This window comes from Apodemus sylvaticus, chromosome 15, assembly GCF_947179515.1.
Source record: "Apodemus sylvaticus chromosome 15, mApoSyl1.1, whole genome shotgun sequence".
Classification (NCBI taxonomy): domain Eukaryota; kingdom Metazoa; phylum Chordata; class Mammalia; order Rodentia; family Muridae; genus Apodemus; species Apodemus sylvaticus.
The window spans coordinates 63,097,943-63,123,281 of record NC_067486.1 but is presented as its reverse complement, the minus strand read 5'-3'; the positions used below and the strand labels follow the sequence as shown (position 1 = coordinate 63,123,281).

Here is a 25,339-nt window from a genome sequence, read left to right as displayed (position 1 = left end):
TGTACCCCATTTTTTAATAGGGTTGTTCGGTTTTCTGGAGTCTAACTTCTTGAGTTCTTTATATATATTGGATATTAGCCCTCTATCTGATGTAGGATTGGTGAAGATCTTTTCCTAATTTGTTGGTTGCCGATCTGTCCTCTTGATGGTGTCCTTTGCCTTACAGAAACTCTGTAACCTTATGAGGTCCCATTTGTCAATTCTTGCTCTTAGAGCATACCTATTGGTGTTCTGTTCAGAAACTTTCTCCCTGTACCGATGTCCTCAAGGGTCTTCCCCAGTTTCTTTTCTATTAGCTTCAGAGTGTCTGGCTTTATGTGGAGGTCCTTGATCCATTTGGATTTGAGCTTAGTACAAGGAGACAAGGATGGATCAATTCGCATTCTTCTGCATGCTGACCTCCAGTTGAACCAGCACCATTTGTTGAAAAGGCTATCTTTTTTCCATTGGATGTTTTCAGCCCCTTTGTCCAGGATCAAGTGGCCATAGGTGTGTGGGTTCATTTCTGGATCTTCAATCCTGTTCCATTGATCCTCCTGCCTGTCACTGTACCAATACCATGCAGTTTTTAACACTATTGCTCTGTAGTATTGCTTGAGGTCAGGGATACTGATTCCCCCAGATTTTCTTTTGTTGCTGAGAATAGTTTTAGCTATCCTGGGTTTTTTGTTGTTCCAGATGAATTTGATAATTGCTCTTTCTAACTCTGTGAAGAATTGAGTTGGGATTTTGATGGGTATTGCATTGAATCTGTATATTGCTTTAGGCAAAATGGCCATTTTAACTATATTGATTCTGCCGATCCATGAGCATGGGAGGTTTTCCCATTTTTTGAGGTCTTCTTCCATTTCCTTCTTCAGAGTCTTGAAGTTCTTGTCATACAGATCTTTCACATGTTTGGTAAGAGTCACCCCAAGATACTTTATACTGTTTGTGGCTATTGTGAAGGGGGTCATTTCCCTAATTTCTTTCTCAGCCTGCTTATCCTTTGAGTATAGGAAGGCCACTGATTTGCTTAAGTTGATTTTATAACCTGCCACTTTGCTGAAGTTGTTTATCAGCTGTAGGAGCTCTCTAGTGGAGTTCTTTGGGTCACTTAGGTAGACGATCATGTCGTCTGCAAATAATGATAGTTTGACTTCTTCCTTTCCAATTTGTATCCCTTTGACCTCCTTATGTTGTCGAATTGCCCGAGCTAGTACCTCAAGTACAATATTGAAAAGATAAGGAGAAAGGGGGCAGCCTTAAGATAGGCTTTTTAAAAGTCAGAATTCTCAGGTTTTTTCCCCTAGAATTCTTTATTTTTTGTATCTGAGTACACTGTAGCTGTCTTTAGACACACCAGAAGAAGACATCGATCGCATAACCGATGGTTGTAAGCCACCATGTGATTGCTGGGAATTGAACTCAGGACCTCTGGAAGAGAAGGGAGAGCTCTCAACTGCTGAGCCATCTCTCCAGCCCCATAAGATAGCTTTTTCTGCCTTGCTCTTACACCATCATCATTTATTTGTTTAGCTCAGAACTTCTGCTGGATGTAGAGAGCATAGAGAATTTATTTTACTCAAATTTCAATTCTTTTGTTGAATTTAAATTTCAAAAGCTTAATTGATGCAGTGTCCAGATTCTTGTCATGTAAAGTATAAGTATAAAATACTTAACTGTTTAAATGAACGGAAATAATACAGACATATTTTGTACAAGCTTGTATACCACAGGCACATTAATTAAGGAAATTGGCACAAGAGGGTTTAGATGGTAGTTCAAAAGTTTTATTATAGTATGAAGTAACTTGGGGTGACTCTTACCAAACATGTGAAAGATCTATATGACAAGAACTTCAAGACTCTGAAGAAGGAAATAGAGGAAGACCTCAAAAAATGGAAAAACCTCCCATGCTCATGGATCGGCAGGATTAATATAGTTAAAATGGCCATTTTGCCAAAAGCAATGTACAGATTCAACACAATACCCATTAAAATCCCAACTCAATTTTTCATAGAGTTAGAAAGAGCAATTCTCAAATTCATCTGGAATAACAAAAAACCCAGGATAGCTAAAACTATTCTCAACAACAAAAGAAATTCTGGGGGAATCAGTATCCCTGACCTCAAGCAATATTACCGAGCAATAGTGTTAAAAACTGCATGGTATTGGTACAGTGACAGGCAGGCGGATCAATGGAACAAGATTGAAGATCCAGAAATGAACCCACACACCTATGGCCACTTGATCCTGGACAAAGGGGCTGAAAACATCCAATGGAAAAAAGATAGCCTTTTCAACAAATGGTGCTGGTTCAACTGGAGGTCAGCATGCAGAAGAATGGGAATTGATCCATCCTTGTCTCCTTGTACTAAGCTCAACTCCAAATGGATCAAGGACCTCCATATAAAGCCAGACACTCTGAAGCTAATAGAAAAGTAACTGGGGAAGACCCTTGAGGACATCGGTATAGGGGGAAAGTTCCTGAACATAACACCAATAGCTTATGCTCTAAGATCAAGAATTGACAAATGGGACCTCATAAAATTACAAAGTTTCTGTAAAGCAAAAGACACCATCAAAAGGACAAATCGGCAACCAACAAATTGGGAAAAGATCTTCACCAACCCTACATCAGATAGAGGGCTAATATCCAATATATACAAAGAACTCAAGAAATTAGACCCCAGAAAACCAAATAACCCTATTAAAAATGGGGTACAGAGTTAAAGAATTCTCACCTGAAGAACTTCGGATGGCAGAGAAACATCTTAAAAAATGCTCAACTTCACTAGTCATCAGGGAAATGCAAATCAAACAACCCTGAGATTTCACCTTACACCAGTCAAAATGGCTAAGATTAAAAACTCAGGAGACAGCAGATGTTGGCGAGGATGTGGCGAAAGAGGAACACTCCTCCACTGCTGGTGGGGTTGCAAATTAGTACAACCACTCTGGAAATCAGTCTGGCAGTCCCTCAGAAAACTGGGCATGTCACTTCCAAAAGATCCTGCTATACCACTCCTGGGCATATACCCAGAGGATTCCCCAACATGTAATAAGGATACATGCTCTACTATGTTCATAGCAGCCCTATTTATAATAGCCAGAAGCTGGAAAGAACACAGGTATCCCTCAACAGAAGAATGGATGCAAAAAATGTGGTATATCTACACAATGGAGTACTATTCAGCCATTAGAAACAATGAATTCATGAAATTCTTAGGCAAATGGATGGAGCTGGAGAACATCATACTAAGTGAGGTAACCCAGTCTCAAAAGATCAATCATGGTATGCACTCATTAATAAGTGGATATTAGCTTGGAAAACTAGAATATGCAAAACATAATCCATACTTCAAATGAGGTACAAGAAGAACGGAGGAGTGGCCCTTAGTTCTGGAAAGACCCAGTGTAGCAGTATAAGATAAAACCAGAACAGGGTAGTGGGAAGGGATGGGTGGGAGAACAGAGGGGGGGAAGGAGGCTTATGTGACTTTCGGGGAGTGGGGAACCAGAAAAGGGGAAATCATTTGAAATGTAAATAAAAAATATATCGAATAAAATTAAAAAAAATAAAAATAAATAAATTCCAAAAAAAAAAGATTTATTAACCTGTTCATGAGAATATGCCACTAGCCTTGGAAGACTGCCCTATTAAATACATCCTTTTAGAATTGTTATATTTTGATGATTTATATTATTAATCATGATGTTGCCTGTTTTGTTTGTGATTCACTGAACATGTAGTTTCAGAGTTATGATGCTTAGATTTTTATATTTTATTGTGCCAAATGACTTTTGTTGGTATTAGTGATTGTTTTACTAGATACAGTTTCTAAGAGTTGTTATGTTTGGTTTTTTATGTATAACCGCCCCCCCCCTCCAATAAAAACCTTGCTTGAGAGCTACAAAATACACTCAGATTCAAAAAAAGAAAAGAAAAGAAAACTTGAGGGAGGCATTTATACAGAGGAGATATGAGTAAATCACAAGGGCAGGAACACACAGTTGGGTTAATCAGTGTTGTGGATAGCCCTGGTGTTATTTATATTTTGATGCTGATTCCACTTCCCCAAGAGGGGCTGCCTGGGACTAGGAGTGAATCATGTACTCAGGTGACTTCCTGTGAACCTTCCCCAAATTAATAAAGATTTCTAGGAACCAATCACTGGGTGAGGAGTAGGCAGGACTTCCAGGTCGGAGAGGGGAAGAGGAGAGGCAGAAAAAGGTGTCTTGCTTTTGGACCGGAGACAGTGTGGAGCTAAAATTAGGAGAGGTAGAGGGACCCCTCCCCCTCCCCTCATCCCCACCTCCATTTCAGGCAGTGGATCCTTTGGGATCTGCTACCAGAGGATTTAACTTAGAATAGCTTACAAATTAGGATGCTAGTTGTTGTGCCCAGGGATTGTGTTACCTGCTGATTCTGAATTAAGTTTGAGTAGTGTTATCCTTCATAGGGGCAACTCGACTGGGGTCCAGAGAGAAAGGTATGGTGGCAAAATGTGGGTTTGCAAGAAGTACACCCCAAAAAGGCCATGGGAATTTGGAAGCATGGGGCTAGCGTGGCAGCACCCTGCTGATGGGAATTGAGCAGCCAGATGGAGAGCTTCTGGTCAGAGAACAGAGAGATGGGCAGTTGCTGCATGGGCCTTGCCATGGAGGCTGTGAAATAATCAGGGCCAGAGAGTAGCCAGAGTTAGCATGGGATGGTGCCTTTTATATATTTCACGCAACAAATGATGTCTAACGTGGCAGGCAAGAATCCACTAGAAATGTAAGATTCTTAGCCTACAAGTTAGAAATTTAGTCAGAAATCTGGAGGTTTGGCGAGCAGAGCGGAATCAAGTCACATGACTCAAACACTGGAACCTTGAAACAAAGAAAGAGGGCTCTGAGGTTCCTTACTGTGAAAAGATGGCTGCTCTGAGTCAGCTGGAGAATGGAAGCTGCCTACATGTTGGGGCAGATATTAATTTAACTGTGAATTTATAAAGTTGGAATTATTTGCTTTTAGGATAGATTTATATACAGATTTTATCTGAGTCACATGGGGAATTTTACCCGAGGTTCAAAACTAGAATAGGGAAAATTTAATGACACCTAAGTAGAGAGCAGTGATGATTGCCTTCGATGAGCAGGTATTTATGGAAGTCGGTGGCTCCAGGTAGAGAGCATAACAGATAGATGGTATATTGAAGTCTGGAGGAAACTCAAATCCTTTGAATGTGGATGGGAATTTTCGTTAATTTCCTGGCATGACAGAATAGAAAAAGCCTGAGAATAGGCTCATACAGTATTTTATCTTATTTCACTTGTTTTGGATTGTTTTAATTTTCAAAATGGGAATGATTTTGAGTTTTTTTGGTTATATTATTCCTCTGGGAGAGAGGTCAAGCTAAAGGTTTTTCTGGTTACTGGCTCAAGACATGCTAATTTGGGAGAAAGGTTTTATCTTTGCATTTTTAGAAAAGGTGATTAGTGTCTATACAACTTCCAGAGTTATATGCATTAGATTTGATAGGAGGAGCCCCCCCTCCCCACCCCAAGAGAACTAGATTCCAGAGAATCAAACAAAAAAGTTATCTTGACGATACTAAAATTTTGTTTTGAGATTTGTATATTACAGACTATACAGCCTTGTGAGTCTCATTGCCAGATATGCTGAACTGGCCTGCTTGAACTCCTCATCTCAAGGACTTTCAACAAGACCCAATCAGGATACAGACATGAGGGACTAAAACAATTGTTGTCTGTGGTCAACCATCACCCCCATTTCCCCTACCTCCCCCCTCCAAAGATATCTCAACGTCCATATTAAGCTGGAAGTAGTTATAAAGACTCGTTGCCCCAGTTCCCTGAACTTGGGTGTCTGGAGGTAGTTATTCTAAGTTGTATTTCTCAGGAATTTAGAAATGGTCATAATTTGAATAGGGAGGAAATAGCTAGAATTGTGTAGCCATAATCTCATTGGGTAAAAATCTTTACAATAGTTACTAAGTTGAAGTTATAATTTATTTATTTTGATGCAGAATCAAGGTTTTCATTGGTATGAATTTCTTCTATTGATACAAATATTTTAAAAGTACAAGGCTTGGGATCAGTCCAAGTAAATACCATTACAAACTGATCTGAGATGATTAAGCCTGTGATTTTAAGGGCCAGATAACAAATTCATGGCTCTGAGTTAATTGTACGGTGTTTTGAAGATAATTTAATTAGAAATAGCTGAGAGTAGTTAATGGACAACAGTGCAGATTACTTTACAACAGATAGTTTTCAAAAGCATCAGAAAACCACAGACTGTGCCAATGTTATTTGATTGTTGTTGAGACATACCTGCTCCTTTGATTCCCATTTGTAGATTCAAAGAAGCAGCTGAGCATCTATACTTCCAGGTGAGGTGGTACATTGTGGCTCCGTGACCACTGGGCAGAAACTGCCTATTTCTCCTGCAGACCTCAACCGTTATTGAGAGGACACAAGTTATAGGTTAGGACAGCTTAGTTCTGCTGAGACAGAATAAGCTAGTCCTTAATAATTCCTGTTTTTCAAGGTCTGTCAGAATATCCTGGGCCAGAAGGCTGAAGACACGCTCCAACTTCCTGACTTACTGGGACTGTATGGGTAGGCAGTTGTCTCTACAATTTGTCTCAGTTCTGGAAGCTGTGTAAAGGCTTCCTATATTTTCAGATAATATTGGTCATTTCCAAATTTCTGACGGTGTTGAAAGACTAGTTATAGTCTCATAGCCAACCTAGGTATTTAACATTGAGAAAATATATTTGAGAAGATAGTTTTCAGATAGTATACAAACTAAACCAGGATAAGCCTTTATAAGCCTTTTTAAAGTTAGGATAGATAACAGAGTGTTCTATTTCATTGACAAAAAAGATGGACTGAGTGTTAGGTATATTTTGTACTTTATAAATTACAGAACGGTAATAGTTGTGCTCAATTTATATCTGAGATTAAAGAGCCTTTTAATTGAACCGAAAGGGGGAAATGCTGTGGATAGCCCTGGTGCTGATTGTATTTTGATGCTAATTGTCCTTCCCCAAGAGGGGCTGCCTGGGACTAGGAGTGAATCATGTACTCAGGTGACTTCCTGTGAGCCTTCCCCTAATCAATAAAGATTTCTAGGAACCAATCACTGGACGAGGAGTAGGTAGGACTTCTGGGTCAGAGAGGGGTCAGAGGAGAGGCAAAAAAAGGTGTCTTGCTTTTGGACGGGGAGAGCTTGGAGGACAATATGTAGCTAACAAGTGGCTCCTAGATTAGATGGTAGATCCACCAGAAGGAGTTAAATTTAGTATAGCTTACAAAATTAGGATGCTAGTTGCTGCACCCAGCGACTGAGTTACCTGTGGATTCTGAACAAAGTTTGTGTGGTGTTTTCCTTCACATGTGACTCAACTGGGATCCGGGGAGAAAGCATGGGTTTGCAAGGAGTGCACCCCAAATGGCCACATGAATTTGAAATTGTGAGGCTGATGTGATAGTAATCTGCCAGTGGGTACTTAGCAAGCTGGGCGGAGCTCCAGGTCAGGGAACAGAGAGATGGGCAATTGCTGCATGGGGCTAGCCATGGAGGCTGCAAGATGATCAGGGCCAAAGAGTAGCCAGAGTTAGCGTGGGTTGGATTGCCTTTTTATATATTTTATGCAACAAAGCAGCATATTTTTTATAGAGAAGTAACAGAAAATTATGTTTTAGATGGTCCTAAATAAAACCTCTAAAAGCTTAGAGATTATTATTATTATTATTAATGGAATATAGAAACATTCAGCACATTTCAAGGCTTCCTGATTATGGCTGGTACTGTGGAATTCTGACAAGCTCAGAGCCAGCGTTTGTCCTCTATTCTCTACTTATCATAAGAGCATCACATGTTGATTACTGGAAACATCAGATAGGAAAACAATGAGAAACTGACAAAACCTGAGTGTCATATTCTTGAATATTTTGGGAAGCTAAAATGGTATCCAGATGTACCGGAAACTCTTGATGGAAAGTTTCAAGTTCTTTATGTGGTTGTACAGGATGGGTGTGAAAAAATGTTATAGAGTAGATGTCAAAAAACTTTTTAAAATGTACATAGAGAGACAGGATTGCAGCTATATGATTTTCTGATTACTCAATCCTGCCATTAAAATGTGAAATCAGCCATTGAAAACATTCAAGTGAAGTATAGCTATGTTCCAGCAAAACTTTATTATGGAAATTGAATTTCACATAATTTCACAATGTCAAGAAATATCCTAGTATCTCTTCCTGTTTTAGGAGTAGCAGAAGCCAAGACAGGTGTCAAAGGTGACACAGATACCTGGAACAGGAACAGTGAGCGGTATCCCCAAAGTGGTCAAAGATAGAGAGCATAATTAAAAATAGGTCACACTGGGAGCGCCAGAAAGATTGTAAGGGCCTCACAGGAGCCAGCGTCCTGCAGGAACATTGGACCTGTAAAGTTTTATGATTTATACCAGGGTGTGGTTCAATTAGTAAGAGGATGTCTGGGGAAATTCAGGTTACAACAATACCGATGTTCAAATGTGTGTGTGTGCGTGTGTGTGTGTGTGTGTGTATGTGTGTGTGTGTTGTGTATGTACTATGTACTTTTATACAACTATAATGCCATATTGTATATTTGGCAAGCAACCTGATTTTTATAAAAATATATTAGCACAATATAAACATTTTTCATGTCAATAACTATTTGAACTATTTACCCATAGTTCTACTAGTTTTTTATGTCTACAGTGACACACCATCACACTTTCTGCACCAATGCTTAGAATTACTTATTTCACCCATCTTTCCATCTTCATTTGCTACCATAGAAAAAAATTTAGTATTATTCACCTGTTAGCTATGACTTTAATTCCTCCATGTACCAGAGTTTGGTACCTAAAATCACCATTGAAATGTGTTTTGAGGTATTCTATTTTAATAAAAAGCACCATAAATTATGAATACTTAGTTATCCCCAGGAACTATAAAAGAATATCATTTACACTAATTAGAATAAGGTTGCTAAATGGTCAAAAACACAACAATGATAAAATAAGGAAGGAACTGTTACTGACACAGTATGTCAGGGTCACTATTTCCAAAAATACTACAGCTCTTCCTTCTTAGAAAGGAAGCACAGTGACTGCTGGACTAATAGGACATGGTTTGAAATGAACACAGAAATAAAGGCTGGTGGATGGGCACATGACAACAATGATTTAGAATATCGAAATCAAAATTTTGAAAATTAAAAAATAAAATGATCAAAACACCAGATTGCATTTCCATAACAGAACAAAATTTGCATGCATGTCTAATGTGTTTTTTTTTTTTTTGAAAAACACATTACTAAGCATTCATGAATGGAATTAGCTTAGGAATTATGACTTAAAAAAAAAAAGCAGTTCGCCTAACCTTTAGAGAACTTACTCTGATAGGAAGTACGGATCCGTTTCGTTAAATCAGGATAAAAGTTAGACAGCCCACGCATGCAAAAGTTGTCTTTGGAGCATGCCAGAGCAGCAGCAGCAGCAGGCAGAGGAAAGAGAGAAAACAGTCTAAAGTGAAAGGAAGTGGTATCATACCAGAATCTAGAACAGCCAAGGTGAAGAAACGGTAGCAAGATTAGGTAATCGAATCAGAGAGGAGATACTTTAAAAATAAATCAATTAGAAAAGTGACAGATGAATGATGAGAATGCTGTAGCACTTTTACTTAATCAAATTCTCCCATAAAATTCATGGCATATTCTTCTTACAATTCCATTGTGGAATTGTTTGGTTTATAATACTACATGGAATTACTTTTATTATTAAGGTTATTATATTTAATCTTTGAGCAATTAAAAAGACAGCTTAGATATTTTAGTTTTTAATTTATGTTACAATATAAAGTATGTTACTCATTGGTTACCTTATACAATAAGAGAGACTATGTTAATATCTTTATCAATTTTTCCCTATATCACAATTCTAATTTGTAAACAGTCTTCTGGAGACCAAATAAGTTTCAATTACCCAATGAGTTGAATTAAGTTTTCCTAGTCAAAATATTCACTCTTCTCCTTCTGTGTGGATCCCAGACAAGTAACTGAAATGCCGGCAAAGATCTACAGTTCTCTGACCATCCTTGCGGCAGCACCTTAATTACCTGCCCCTGACATCTTCATAGCCTACATTCTGAACTTTCAAAATCAACCACCTTTTTTGAACATGAAGGAATAGCTCTTACTCTGATTTTCTTTCAGAATCTAGTAGTGATAGAGGTAGAACCCACAGAGAATAAATTTTCTGGATCCTGATAGAACTGAAATCTGATAGTCCCCAAATAAAACCCTGGCAAGCTTGGAAGGACAAATGCTGTGCCTCTGCTTTTTCAAAGAGTTAACAAAGAAGTTGAGAGTTAACCAAACACCGTTTGTCCAAATGGGAAATTCACTTGATGTTATAACTGACCTATCTGCTATTTGGGAAGTAACAACTGTGATATAGTATAAAGTAATATTTTATGTGTATCTTTATCAAAGGTCTCAATATTCAGTTAATTACTGTTAAAAAGGAAATATAAAAGCATTATTAAAATGTATAACACATTACATTTAAGGCAATTTTAATCAACTAGTACCTTCCATTAAATAATAAAAATACAACATTTATGAATGTTAAAGCCATGTATTTGGATATATAGTGAAGTGCAGTAAGATTTTGGATAATTCAAACTATTAACATTGTTGCCATAGCCTACTTAAAACTTAAATTTCTTTTCTCTTGTAGTTAAATTGGTTTGCTTTTCCTGCTAAGAAAAATGCCATGTTTCATAGCACTTAAATGTCAGTGAATGGTATTTATTATGTTTATAAACATATGTCTATTTTAGTCACCATCAGTAAAGAATAGATAATGGCCAACATATAGTTACTTAAAAAATGAAAAGCAACTGATGAGTTCTAACTATATTTAAAAGGGGCTAACTATCTTAGAGAACAATTAATCTGTTCTAAGAATTTCTAAGGAACATTCAACCAGGGTTCCAATTTTATACTTATCATTATTATCATCATCATTATCATCATCATTATTATTAATCATTATCATTAATCATTATCATTATTATCAGTTTTTTGTTTGTTTTTTTAGGAATCCAATCTAAGAAACCTGAGATACTTCCTAGCTTCAACAGCAAATTGAACTTTAAATACCACTCATGCCTGTTTAAAGATTTTTTGCTGTTTCTTCTAAATTCATTTATTTGCATATTGAGTCAGTATTAGCATGCATTTGAATGGTATCACACAAGAAAAGACAATCTGGGAAAAAAAAAAAAACCCAAGTGAACAAATCAAGCTCAGAACTCATCTCCTTTGTTCCCTACCTGCAATGAACTGCCTGTTTTTTCGAGGAGACCGGGGCTGGCGCTGGTAGAGGTCACTTGATCTATAGAGGTCAATGGTCCCCATGCTTAACAGTACTGTCTTCTGTATGAAATCCACCACAACCAACCCAGTGCAGTTTCCAAATGCAACTCTGAGAAAAGGAGAAACACAGAACTAGAATGTATCATAAGCATGATTATTTTCATTTTAAAGTTTGTTAAAAGATTGCTATAACATAATCTAAGATTGGGGACATCGAACAGTGATTAGTGTTTTACAGTCAGGAAACAAGCCTATCGTACAGTGGATAGAGCGAGCAGAACATATTAAACATGACTGAATACTGCAAAAATTAGAGACAGCCTGCAATCATGCTTCATTGCAAGTTTTACATTTAAGCTGTGAAAGTAACACAGTATTTAACTTGATTTTATAGTTTTTATAGAAGAATCACATAAATTATTTTTTCAATGCAAAGGATACATAAGTCAAGAAATAGGAACACTTAACAGACACAAATGCTTCGGTAAACAATCAAGTGTCTTTTGCAAATAAGATTCTGATTGCTTTGTTTTAAATTAATCATTTTTTAAACCTTTGTTTCATCTTTCCCTTTCTCTAGCTTTATGAAACAAACACACAACAAAACAGGGATTCTCTATGTAGTTAGGCCTGCCTTGAACTGTAATCTTCAGAATCTCAGGAGACAAAGTATATACCAACACACTTGGCATATAACTAGTTTTTGACACCATAGTAGATATAAAAAATACAGTTTGATTTACAAAAAATTTTCAACTCATCTTCGTTCCTTATTTTCTTCTACATATTAAAAGACAAATAGATGTGCCCAACTTTTTAACTGATTAATTAAAGCAGCTTCCTAGGCAGGCATTTTGGTCACCTGAAGATTAAATAAATATTAGCTGTAGCATGTCTGTAGAATACACTCCCTTAACTCAACTGTTTTATCTGGCCTCTGTGAGAGAAACATCAGCTTCTAGCTCTGCAGGGACTTGATATGCCAGGGTGTGGGGATACCGGGGGAGGGGGCTCCACTCTCTCAAAGGAGAAGGCGAGGGAGGGCCAGAGTAGGGGACCAGATGGGGTACAGCAATTGGGATGTAAAGTGAATAAATAAATTAATTTAAAATTATCAGGACTGCCTGTATATGCTGCCTACAAAATACTCATTTTAATTCTAAAACATCAGTAGGTTAAAACTAATGGGCTGAGACACAATTCCATGGAAAGAGAATGAAAAGACAACATGGGTAGTTTACATAATATTTAAGTTTCAAAAATTTAAAATAGAACTATGTGGCATGGTGACCTCACATCTGGATTTCTGTGTTAAGTAAGCAAAATCAGCATCATGGAAAATGTGCAATCCTATACTCAATGCATTGCTGTCCACAACAGTCAGGAATACAAACAACCTGTGTCCACTAATAAATAAACATGTAGAGAACACATAGTATTTTTATTATCAATGGGACTTTTTATTTAGCTGCAAAAAGGAGGAAATCTGACAATAAAATTTCTACTTAAATTTTGTATTGACCCATTATCGACTTGAGTTAGTCAAACTATACTTATTAAAGATGAGCAAAGCTACAGACTTCACAAGACCTTGTTTCAAAGTATATTGCAAAATGATAGTTATTTAAATACTATGATACAGTGATTAAATAGATACATGAAACATTGAAACAGAATTGAGAGCACAAAGATAAATCCACAGACATGAAGTCAACTAATCCTTGGCACAGGAACTAAGAATACAAGATGGGGGAAGTGACAGGTGCTAAGCACTATGTATTCAGGATGGTGAGACAGCTCAGCGGTTAAGAGCACTGACTGCACTTCCAGAGGTCCTGAGTTCAAATCACAGCAACCACATGATGGCTCACAATCATCTGTAATGGGATCAATTCCCTTTTCTGGTGTGTCTGAAGAGAGTAACAGCGTACTCATAAATAAATAAATCTAAACAAAAAAAATAGCTATGTATTCATACTCAAAAGAACGAATTGGGACCTTTTTCCTAAGCCATTCACTAGGATTCATTTGAAATAAGTTAAAGACTCAAGTGTAAGTCCTAACACCATAAAGTATCTACCTGATACTACAGGTAAATTTTTCCTTCTTCCTGTTAATAGAATTTTTTTTTAAATATGACACTAAAAATACAGACAAAGCACAAATAGGTGGGAATCATCAAGCTGAGAAGCTTTTACATAGAAAAAACAGCAGCAGAAATAAAAGATAACCTAGAGAATTAGACTAAATGATTTGAAAATATGTATCTAATATAATTAACATTTAAAATAAATATATAAGCCACTCATACAAATCCACAGCAAAAATACTCCTCATAAATGCCAAAATTATTTTTAATTTGTCAAATAACCAGAATAGATGTTTTTCAAGGAGGAAATAACACAGGGAACTAGTTAAATACAAATACGCTCAATATCATTTTAAAGGAAATCCAGATAAAGACCACAATGAGATGTCACCTTAGACCCGACAAGATTGATATCATCAGCAAGAGAAATACATCAGGAAAAAATTGAAGCTCTTTGTATCATTAGTGGAAAGTAAACCCATGCACCCATTATGTAAAATGATATGAGGGCTCTTCAAAGAAAATTAAAAATAGAACTATTATACGATCCAGTGATTTCATTTTCTCAATCTCTATCCAAAATGTATGAAGCCAGTAGCTGGAAAAGTTATCTGCATTCCTGAACTTAATGCCTCAAGTGTCTGCTGATAGACAAATGCATGAAGAAATTACGTATACATACAACAGAATGCTGATTTGCCTAAAAAAGGGAATTCTGAGATTTATAGTAGCATAGATGAACCTCAAAGATATTATGCTATGTGAAGCAAGCAAGACAGAAAAACTAACACTTTATGATTTTGTTCATATTTGTAATCTAACAATGTCAAAAAAGTACATAAATGATTGGAACCGTGCTTGCCATGGACTCAGGAGCATGGAAAAGGAAGATAGCTACATTGAACCAGCAGTTTGATACACGGGACATATAAAGTATCAGTTGTTTACATTCATAGTAGTGTGGCTGCCTAAGAGTGGCTCTCCAAAATTTGGAGAAGTACTACATGCCGTTCATTTAAGAAAAGATTAAAAATAAGAAAAGATAAAAAATAGTATGTATGATATCATTTTCACATACTTACAAATTTGAGAAATCAGAAGTCTGACCATTGGAAGTCATGACTGTGAATTTATATATGTAATAAAATGAAATATTAATATATATACACATATGTTATCATGTTATGCATTTAAAAACTAACATTTTATTAACCAATTATAATTCAAATACAGAAAACCAAACTTCAAATACACTGAAACTAGTAGAAAAGAAACTAGGGAAGACCCTTGAGGACATGAGCACAAGGGAAAATTTCTTTAACCGAACACCAATAGCTTATGCTCTAAGATCAATAACTGACAAATGGGACCTCATAAAACTATGAAGTTTCTGTAAGGCAAAGGTCATTGTCAAAAGAACAAAATGGCAACCAACAAATTGGGAAAAGATCTTTACTAACACTACATCTGACAGAGGGCTTATATCCAAGATATACAAAGAACTCAAGAAGGTAGACTCCAGAGAGCCAAATATCCCCCTTAAAAATGGGGTACAGAGCTAAACAAAGAATTTTCACCTGAGGAATATCAAATGGCTGAGAGGCACCTGAAGAAATGTTCAACATCCTTAGTCATCAGGGAAATGCAAATCAAAACAACCCTGAGGTTTCACCTCACACCAGTCAGAATGGCTAAGATCAAAAAGTCAAGAGAAAACAGGTGCTGGTAAGGATGTGGAGAAAGAGGAACACTCCTCCACTGCTGGTGGGGTTGCAAGCTGGTATTACCACTCTGGAAATCAGTCTGTGGTTCCTCAGAAAACTGGGAATGATACTTCCAGAGGACCCCACTATACCACTCCTGGGCATATACCCAGAAGATTCCCCAGCATGTAATAAGGATTCACGCTCCACTATGTTCATAGCAGCACTATTTATAACAGCCAGAAGCTGGAAAGAACCCAGATGTCCCTCAACAGAGGAATGGATAGAGAAAATGTGGTTTATATACACAATGGAGTACTATTCAGCCATTAGAAACAATGAATTCATGAAATTCTTAGACAAATGGATGGAACTGGAGAACATCATCCTAAGTAAGATAACCCAGAGTCAAAAGAACACACATGATATGCACTCACTGATAAACGGATATTAGCCTAGAAGCTTGGAATACCCAAGACACAATTCACATATCAAATGATGCCCAAGAAGAAGGAAGGAGTGGTTCCTGGTCCTGGAAAGGCTCAGTGAAGCAGTGTAGGGGAATACCAGGACAGAGAATTGGGAAGGGGTGGATTGGGAAACAGGAGGAGGGAAGAGGACTTATGGGACTTTCGGGGAGAGGGGACCCAGGAAAGGGAAAATCATTAGAAATGTAAATAAAGAATATATTGAATTAAAAAAAGAAAACCAAACTTCTACTTCCTATAGTACAAATAAATTACCTCAAAATGGCTTGTAGCAGAAAAATCTTAGTAATTCTGAGTGATGTAAAAATATGTCACTAGGACACAACAAATTCATAAATTTAAAATAAAAATTAATAGCCTGCATGTCATAAAATTAAACAACATTGTTATACCTATATTTAGTAAAAGGAAGAACAATACTCTGGGAAATATTTTAAAAGAATTGCACATAATATTAATATAGGCACATAGTACATAGGAACACCTAATAATATCAGTTTAATTTTTTAACTTTTAAACTTTTTTGTTCAATGTACACTTATTGTCTTATTTGATCTACAAATCTCAAGTTTTTCTGATAAAATAAGTAAATCTGAATATTATTGTAGAGTATAATTTTTATTTTTAAAACACTGAACATTTAGTAAGACATTAATAAAGAAAAATCATCATGTAACTGACACTTCCTTGGAATTCATAACATCAGCAACAGCTTTAGTAAATACCTAAGTTAGTTATTTAGCAAAACAGTAAATTTCTGGTCATTGTTCTGTCTAGAAAAGACCTACTTTTATTATTTTTCAAACTGGGCAAAACAGGTATTGAAAAAAATTTCAGCGGGAAAAGGCCAACATCTTCTAAAATAATGAGTTTAATTTTTAAAAGAGTAAAGAAATTTATATAGATTTTTTTCAGATGGACAAATGTCATATAAACCCTTGGAAAGATAATGAACATTATAGGCTCTGGGTATATACAAGATAAAAATCATATTTAGAGATCAATAAACCTACAAAAAACATTGAACAAAATGAGAAAGACTAATACAAATTGTTGACAATAGTTCAGAAAATGTGACCATATATTGATGATAGATCAATACGAAGATACTAGTGAGTTTTCACATGGAAATGAGGACTCTGTTGAAAAGTAGATGGGAGGTTATTTCTGTTATGCTGTTCTACTTTGGATGTATTTGGATGTTTTATTTCTATGCCATTTTATTATTCCCATGAGACTTTGTGGAAAACTAATATTAATAGTGATGGACTTAAGGATGATGGTTTATATTGTGGATGATTTAAAGGCAGAAAATCAAGAAGGAAGTGATATAGGCTTCAAGGTGTAGCAGTATTAATCAGAAATATAAATTAGTTTCAAAGAAGTACATGACAGAATTTTTCCATAATAGCAAGATGATTATTTATCCTAAGGCCACTGGACACATTTAGCTGGAAAGACACCCAGAGACTGTTGCATGCATCGTTAAAGTGGGCCCAAATAAAACTCAATGATAGCACATCTGGTTGGTCAACAGTTCTGGTTTTGAAGACATGATGTGTCCAAGAGTTAGAATCATAGAGGCTTCCACCAAGATGTCCAAAAGAAAGCCAAGAGAGACAAGTGTAAGGCCAAGTCAGAGTCCTGTAATCATCTAACACACTAATGAAAGAATCTATGAAAGTAAAGATGAGAGTCTTCCTGCCACCATTTGCACCAGGGAGCCAGGTGGCTCCACAGCCTTCTGTGCACAGACCCTGCCAGAAGACCCCAATACACCGGAAAAGCAAGAGTTAGATTTAAAATTGTATCTCATGACGCTGATAGAGGGCTTCAAGAATGACTTAATTAACTCCCTTAAAGAAATACAGGAGAACATGGGTCAACAGGCAGAAGCCCTTAAAGAGGAAACACAAAAATCCCTTAAAGAATTACAGGAAAATACATTTAAGTGAAGGAACCGAACAAAACCATCCAGGATCTAAAAGTGGAAGTAGAAACAATAAAGAAATCACAAAATGAGACTTCTCTGAAGATAGAAAACCTTGGAAAGAATTCAGGAGTCATAAATGTAAGCACCAACAACAGAATACAAGAGATAGAAGAAAGAATCTTAGGTGCTGAAGATACCATAGAAAGCATTGACTCAGCAGTCCAAGAAAATACAAAATGCATAAATGCATAAGGCTTGTAACCCAAAACATCCAAGAAATCCAGGACACAATGAGAAGGCCAAACCTAAGGATTATAGGTATAGAAGAGAGTGAAGATTTCCAAGATTAAAGGGCCTGTAAATATCTTCAATAAAATTATAGAAGAAAACTTCCCTAAACTAAAGAAAAAGATGCCTATGAACATAAAAGAAGCTTATAGAACTCCAAACAGACTGGACCAGAACAGAAAGTCCTCCTAGTACATAATAATCAAAATGTAGAGAGCCTTATTGGGGTATCACACGGCCTGGCAGGAATTTGACATTGGCCAAGGACAAGGGTTTCAAGCAGGAATCTGACATTAGGGCATAATAGGGAAGTAGGTTACAGCAGGAATTTTAATCTTAGAGTGGAATGAGAGAAGCAAGCTTCAGGCAAGATTTTGGACTTTGTCAAGGAAGTAGGCTCAAGTATTTTGGTCATCCTTACACACCCTTGGAAACAACTGTCACTGAAGTGATCTTGGGACTGCTTGTTGCCTTGACAATTGTATGTTTACTGTCTTGCCTGTTCCTCATTGTACTACTATTGATCTTAATTCCTGCATGTAATTAAATTGGTATAAAAGTGGATTGGGAATTATTAAACCCACTTTCAGTCTCAGAATTGACTGGAATCATGCTGCAATTTTGTCTAATTGTCTCTTTCTTTTCAATCCTCACTCCTGTGCTGGAGAACCTGTTGACTGACTGAGCGGACTTGGACATCAAAACACCAAATGCACTAAACAAAGAATATTAAAAGCAGTAAGGGAAAAGACGCAAGTAACTTATAAAGGCAGACCTATAAGAATTACACCAGAGACTATGAAAACTAGAAGATCTTGAGCAGATCTCATACAGACCCTAAGAGACCACAAATGCCAGCACAGACTATTATACCCAGCACAACTCTCAATCATCATCAATGGAGAAACCAAGATATTCCCTGATAAAACCAAATTTATACAATATCTTCCCACAAATCCAGCCCTACAAAGGATAATAGATGGAAAATGCCAACACAAGAAGGGAAACTACACCCTAGAAAAAGCAAGAAAGAAATCTTACAACAAACACAAAAGAAGATAATCATACAAACATAAAAATAACATCAAAAATAACAGGAAGCAATAATCACTATTCCTGAATGTCTTAATATTCATTGATCTTAACATCAATGAACTCAATTCCTCAATAAAAAGACACAGACTAACAGAAATATTTTCATGTAAATCTTCAATTTTATCAGAAAAATGTTTGTAATTCCTCTTTTAATTAATTTAGTAATGTTTTTTATGTCTACCACTTTAATGCATTATTTTTCATAATAATCTTCAATGTTAACATGTTTTTCTATATATTTCTTCTATTTTATCAGGAATGTTTTCCGTGTAAATCTCTGATTTTATCACAAAATGTTTTTAATGTCACCTTCAATTAATTTAGAAAGGTTTTTTATATCAACCATTTTATCTGCATAATTTTTCATGAAATAGTCAATTTTAGAGTGTTTTTCTATATATTTCTTGAATTTTAACAGAAATATTTTCTTCAGTTTTACCTGAAAATGTTTATAATTCCACTTTCAATCAACTTAGAATTATTTTTATGCCTACCATTTTATCTGTATAATTTTCCATGATAATCTTCAATTTTAACATGTTTTTATATATTTCTTCAATTTTATCAGAAATATTTTCCGTGTAAATCTTCAACTTTATCAGAAAATGTTTATAATTCCACTTTCAGTCAACTTAGTAAGACTTTTATGCCTAACATTATTATATCTATATAAAATTTTTCATGATAATCTTCAATTTTAACATGTTTTTCTACATTTTTCTACAATTTTATCAGAGATATTTTCTATGTAAATCTTCAATTCTATCATAAAATTTCAATTAATTTAGCATTTTTTAAAAGATTTATTTATTACTATATCTAAGTACACTGTAGCTGTCTTCAGACACACTAGAAGAGGGCATCAGATCTCTTTATGGGGTGGTTGTGAGCTACCATGTAGTTGCTGGGATTTGAACTCAGGACCTTCGGAGGAGCAGTCAATGCTCTTTATCACTGGGCCATCTCTCCAGCCCCTACCAATGTTTTTTACATCTACCACTTTACTCTTTAATTTTCCATGAAAATTGTCAATTCTAATGTGTTTTTCTACACATCTCTTCTATTTTATCAGAAATATTTTCCATGTAAATCTTCAATTTTATCATAAAATGTTTTTCTTTTTTCAAAAAAGAACATGCTTTTCAAAAAAAAAGATACTTTACATCAAGAAAAAAAGTAAAGATAAAGCCTCAAGTGACCCCCCCCCCCAAATTAAGATGCCAAGAAAGTCTCCTATAGGCAGCTTTAGATGGCATGCAGAGTCACCATAGTGTCTATGCTAAATCTTATACTTGGGATTTATAAATCAAAGTGTTTCGAGCATCCAAAGCCCTCTGAGTATCCTAGGTGTTGAATACAGAGCTATAGAATTTATTGTTTTCTTTATTGGATGAAGGCTTGCTTTGACCCAATCCTTCCTTTCCTGTGTTCTTACTCTACCCATTTGAATTGGGAATAATTTATTGTGTACCACTGTTTTTTGAAGTGACTTATTATTTTATTGCTTATACATGTTTATAACTGAGTAGAGATTTTGGACTTGGTCTTTTGAGAAATGCTGAAAATGGTTAAAATTTTGGTGTCTCTTGGAGATTGACTGAATTTTTTTTTTTTAATTTTAAGCTAGATATACTCTTTTTTTTTTGGCCAGGGGTATACTGCTCTATCTTGGTCAGAGAAGTCCCTGAAAAGTTCACATTAGTAAAGAGTTGGCCCCAAGCTGGCACTACTAGGCACCAGTGGACATTTTAAGAGGTAGGCCTTAATGGGGTCTGTAGGTGGCTTATGTGTTCTTGAAGGAAAGAGTAGGATACAAGCCTTTGATCTTTCTTTTTTTACTCACTTCTCAGCCACCAGCAAGTAAAAATATTTGTTCTACTATATGTTCTCCACAACCATTGGCACCTTGATATAGACACAAAAGAATTAAACAGAGCCAGCTAACTATTGACTGAAACTTCTAAAAGTACGAGCTTTCCTTCCATAGGTTAAATATCTTAGATGCTTTCATTTAATAATGGAAAAATAACTAATTGACAGAGTTAAAAAGATGTTGCCTTTTGTAGGCTGTCAATACTTTCTGACCCAGAGAATTATTCTTATTTCTTTATCTCTATCACTCTTCAAAAACTTCCTATAGGTGACTGAGCAGCCAGGTGCAGACAGATCTTATGCCCGAGTGTAAGATCACTTGGGACTCAGTCTGCCAGGGCTCCACCTGCACCCAGGAGCTGGGCAGCACCACAGCTGTCTGTCTGTGCACCTACCCTACCAGGGACTTCTGTGTGCAGGGAGTCCTGTGATTAGAGGTGAGGCCTCCGCCATCTTTGCTCCTGTGACTGAGCAGCCAGGTGCAGCCAGGTATGCAGAGATCATCAGAGTATAAGATCTCTTGGGACATGGCCTGCCAGGGCCCCACCTGCACCTAGGAGCTGGACAGCGCCTCCACAGCCATCTGGGCACCTACTCTGCTAGGGGATATCTGCTCTGCAAGAAGTCCCTTGAGTAGAGTTGGGGCCACCATCTTCACCCCTGGACTGAGAGCCAGGAAGGCCGGGAAAGCAGATAACACCCAAGTGTAAGATCACTTAGGACTCGGTCTGCCAGGACCCCACCTGCACGCAGGAGCTGGGCAGCCCCACAGAAATCTATGCCAGGGGAAAGACGGTCACCCAGGGGTGCTGAGATAGGCTTGCAGACACACAAACCTAAGGATTATAGGTATAGAAGAGAATGAAGATTTCCAACTTAAAGGGATACATAAACAGGACCCAACATTTTGCTGCATACAGGAAACGCATCTCAGTGTCAAAGACAAACACTACCTTAGAATAAAAGGCTGTACAACAGTTTTCCAAGCAAATGGTACCAGGAAACAAGCTGGAGTAGCCATTATAACATCCAAAAAAACTAGACTTTCAACCAAAAGTCATCAAAAAAAGACACAGAAGGACACTTTGCACTCATCAAAGGAAAAATCTACCAAGAAGAACTCTCAATTCTGAACATCTATGCTCCAAATACAAGGGCATCCTCATTCATAAAAGAAATTTTACTAAAACTTAAAGTACACTTCCCACCCCACACAATAATTGTGGCTGAATTCAACACCCCACTCTCCTCAATGGACTGATCATAGAAACACAAAATAAGCAGAGACAGTGAAACTAACAGAAGTTTTGGACCAAATGGATTTAATAGATATCTATAGAACATTTCATCCTAAATCAAAAGAATATACCTTCTTCTAAGCACCTTCTCCAAAACTGACCATATAATTGGTCACATAACAGACTTCAACAGATATTAGAAGTTGAACTAATCCCATGCCTCCTATCAGATCACTATGGAGTGGTCTTCAATACCAAGAAAAACCACAGAAAGCTCACATACGCATGGAAGCTGAACCATGCTCTACTCATTGATACCTTGGTCAAGGAAGAAATAAGGAAAAAATTAAAGACTTTAGAATTTAATGAAAATGAAGACACATCATACCCAAGTTTATAGGACACAATGAAAGTAGTGCTAAGAGGAAAACTCATAGCTCTGAGTGCCTCCAAAAAGAAGCTGGAGAGAGCATACATTAGCAGCTTAACAGAACACCTGAAAGCTTTAGAACAGAAAAAAGCTAATACACCCAAGAGGAGTAGAAGACAGGAAATCATCACCTGAAAGCTTTAGAACAGAAAGAAGCTAATACACCCAAGAGGAGTAGAAGACAGGAAATCATCAAACTCAGAGCTGAAATCAACCAAGTTGAAAAAAAAGAACTATACAAAGAATCAACAAAACCAGAAGATGGTTCTTTGAGAAAATTAACAAGATAGATAAACCTTTAGCCAAACTAACCAGAGGGCATAGAGACAGTATCAAAATTAACAAAATCAAAAATGAAAAGGGAGAAATAACAACAGAAACTGAGGAAATTCAAAAAATCATCAGATCTTACTACAAAAGTATATACTCAACACAACTGGAAATCTGGATGAAATGGACAATTTCCTAGACAGATACCAAATATGAAAATTAAATCAGGATCAAAAAAAACATCTAAACGGTCCCATAGCCCCTAAAGAAATAGAAGTGGTCATTGACAGTCTCCCAAACAAACAAAAAAACAAACAAACAAACAAAAAAACAAAAAAAAAAACAAAAACAAAAAACAAAAAAAAACACAGGACCAGATGGTTGTAGTACAGAATTCTATCAGACCTTCAAACAAAGAAGACCTAACACCAATGCTCTTCAAACTATTTCACAAAATAGAAACAGAAGAATCCTACCCAACTCATTCTATGAAGTCAAAATTTCGCTGATAACAAAATCCAACAAAGAAAGAGAATGTTAGACCTATTTCTCTTATGAATATGGATGCAAAAATACTCAATAAAATTCTTGCCAAACAAATCCAAGAACACATCAAAACCATAATTCACAATGATCAAGTAGACTTCATCCCAGGGATGCAGGGATGGTTCAATATACAGAAATCCATCAATGTAATCCACTACATAAACAAACTCAAAGAAAAAAACCACATGGTAATTTCATTAGATGCTGAAAAAGCATTTGACAAAATTCAGCATCCTTTCATGTTAAAGGTCTTGGAAAGAACAGGAATTCAAGGCCCATATCTAAACATAGTACAAGCATTATACAGCAAACTAGTAGCCAGCATTAAACTAAATGGAGAGAAACATGAAGCAATCCCACTAAAATCAGGGTCTAGACAAGGCTGCCCCTCTCTTCATATCTTTCCAATATAGTACTTGAAGTTCTAGCTAGAGCAATTAAACAACAAAGGGATGTCAAAGGGATACAAAATGGAAATAAAGAAGTCAAATTATTACTATTTGCAGATGATATGATAGTATACTTAAGGGACCCAAAAAACTCCACCAGAGAACTCCTACAGCTAAAAAACAAGTTCAGCAAAGTGGCAAGATATAAAATTACCTCAAGTAAATCAGTAGCCTTCCTATACTCAAAGGATAAACAGGATGAGAAAGAAATTAGGGAAATGACACCCTTCACAATAGCCACAAACAATATAAAGTATCTTGGTGTGACTCTAACCAAACAAGTGGAAGATTTGTATGACAAGAACTTCAGGTCTCTGAAGAAGGAAATTGAAGAAGACCTCAGAAAATGGAAAAAACTTCCATGCTCCTGCATTGGCAAGATTAATATAGTAAAAACAGCCATTTAGCAAAAAGCAATATACAGATTCAGTGCAATCCCCATCAAAATCCCAACTCAATTCTTCATTGAGTTAGAAAGAGCAATTCTCAAATTCATCTGGAATAACAAAAAACCCAGGATAGCTAAAACTATTCATAACAGTAAAAGAACTTCTGAGGGAATCAGTACCCTGGACCTCAAGCAATACTACAGAGCAATAGTGTTAAAAACTGCATGGTATTGGTATAGTGACAGTCAGGTAGATCAATGGAATAGAATTGAAGACACAGAAATGAACCCACACACCTATGGTAACTTGATCTTTGACAAAGGAGCTAAATCCATCCAGTGAAAAAAAGATAGCATTTTCAACAAATGGTCCTGGCTCAACTGACGGTCAGCATGCAGAAGAATGCAAATCAAACCATTCTTTTTTCCTGGTACTAAGTTTAAGTCCAAGTGGATCAAGGACTTCCACATAAAACCAGACACACTGAAACTACTAGAAAAGAAACTGGGGAAGAGCCTTGAGCACATGGGCACCGGGGAAAATTTCTAAATTCTATTGGAATAGAATAACAATAGCTTATGCTCTAAAATCAAGAATTGACAAATGGGACCTCATAAAATTATAAAGTTTCTGTAAGGCAAAGGAGACTGTCAATAGGGCAAAACAGCAATCAACAAATTGGGAAAAGATCTTTACCAACCCTACATCTGACAGAGGGCTAATATCTAATATATACAAAGAACTCAAGAAGTTAGACCCCAGAGAGCCAAATAACCCAATTAAAATGGGGTATAGAGCTAAACAAAGAATTTTCACCTGAGGAATATCGAATGGTTGAGAAGCACCTAAAGAAATGTTCAACATTCTTAGTCACCAAGGAAATGCAAATCAAAACAACTCTGAGATTTCACTTCACACCAGTCAGGATAGCTAAGATCAAAAACTCAGGAGACATCAGGTGCTAGCAAGGATGTGGAGAAAGAGGAACACTCCTCCAGTGCTGGTGGGATTGCAAGCTAGTACAACCACTCTGGAAATCAGTCTGGCAGTTCCTCAGAAAACTGGGCATCACACTACCGAACACCCTGTTATACCACTCCTGGGCATATACCCAGAAGATTCCCCAGCATGTAATAAGG

At 36.5% G+C, this 25,339-nt stretch overlaps 2 protein-coding genes across 3 annotated transcripts in view; both read right to left on the bottom strand.

The window, feature by feature from the left end:
* Eaf2 (ELL associated factor 2) overlaps positions 1-25,339 on the bottom strand; it is a 1,192,577-nt gene that overhangs the window by 664,694 nt on the left and 502,544 nt on the right. The window lies entirely within an intron of this gene.
* Positions 1-25,339, bottom strand: part of Stxbp5l (syntaxin binding protein 5L) — a 331,615-nt gene that overhangs the window by 86,823 nt on the left and 219,453 nt on the right. The window contains 2 exon segments of the mRNA XM_052158363.1: positions 9,427-9,498; positions 11,368-11,519. Coding sequence (XP_052014323.1) covers positions 9,427-9,498; positions 11,368-11,519 — 224 coding nt within the window.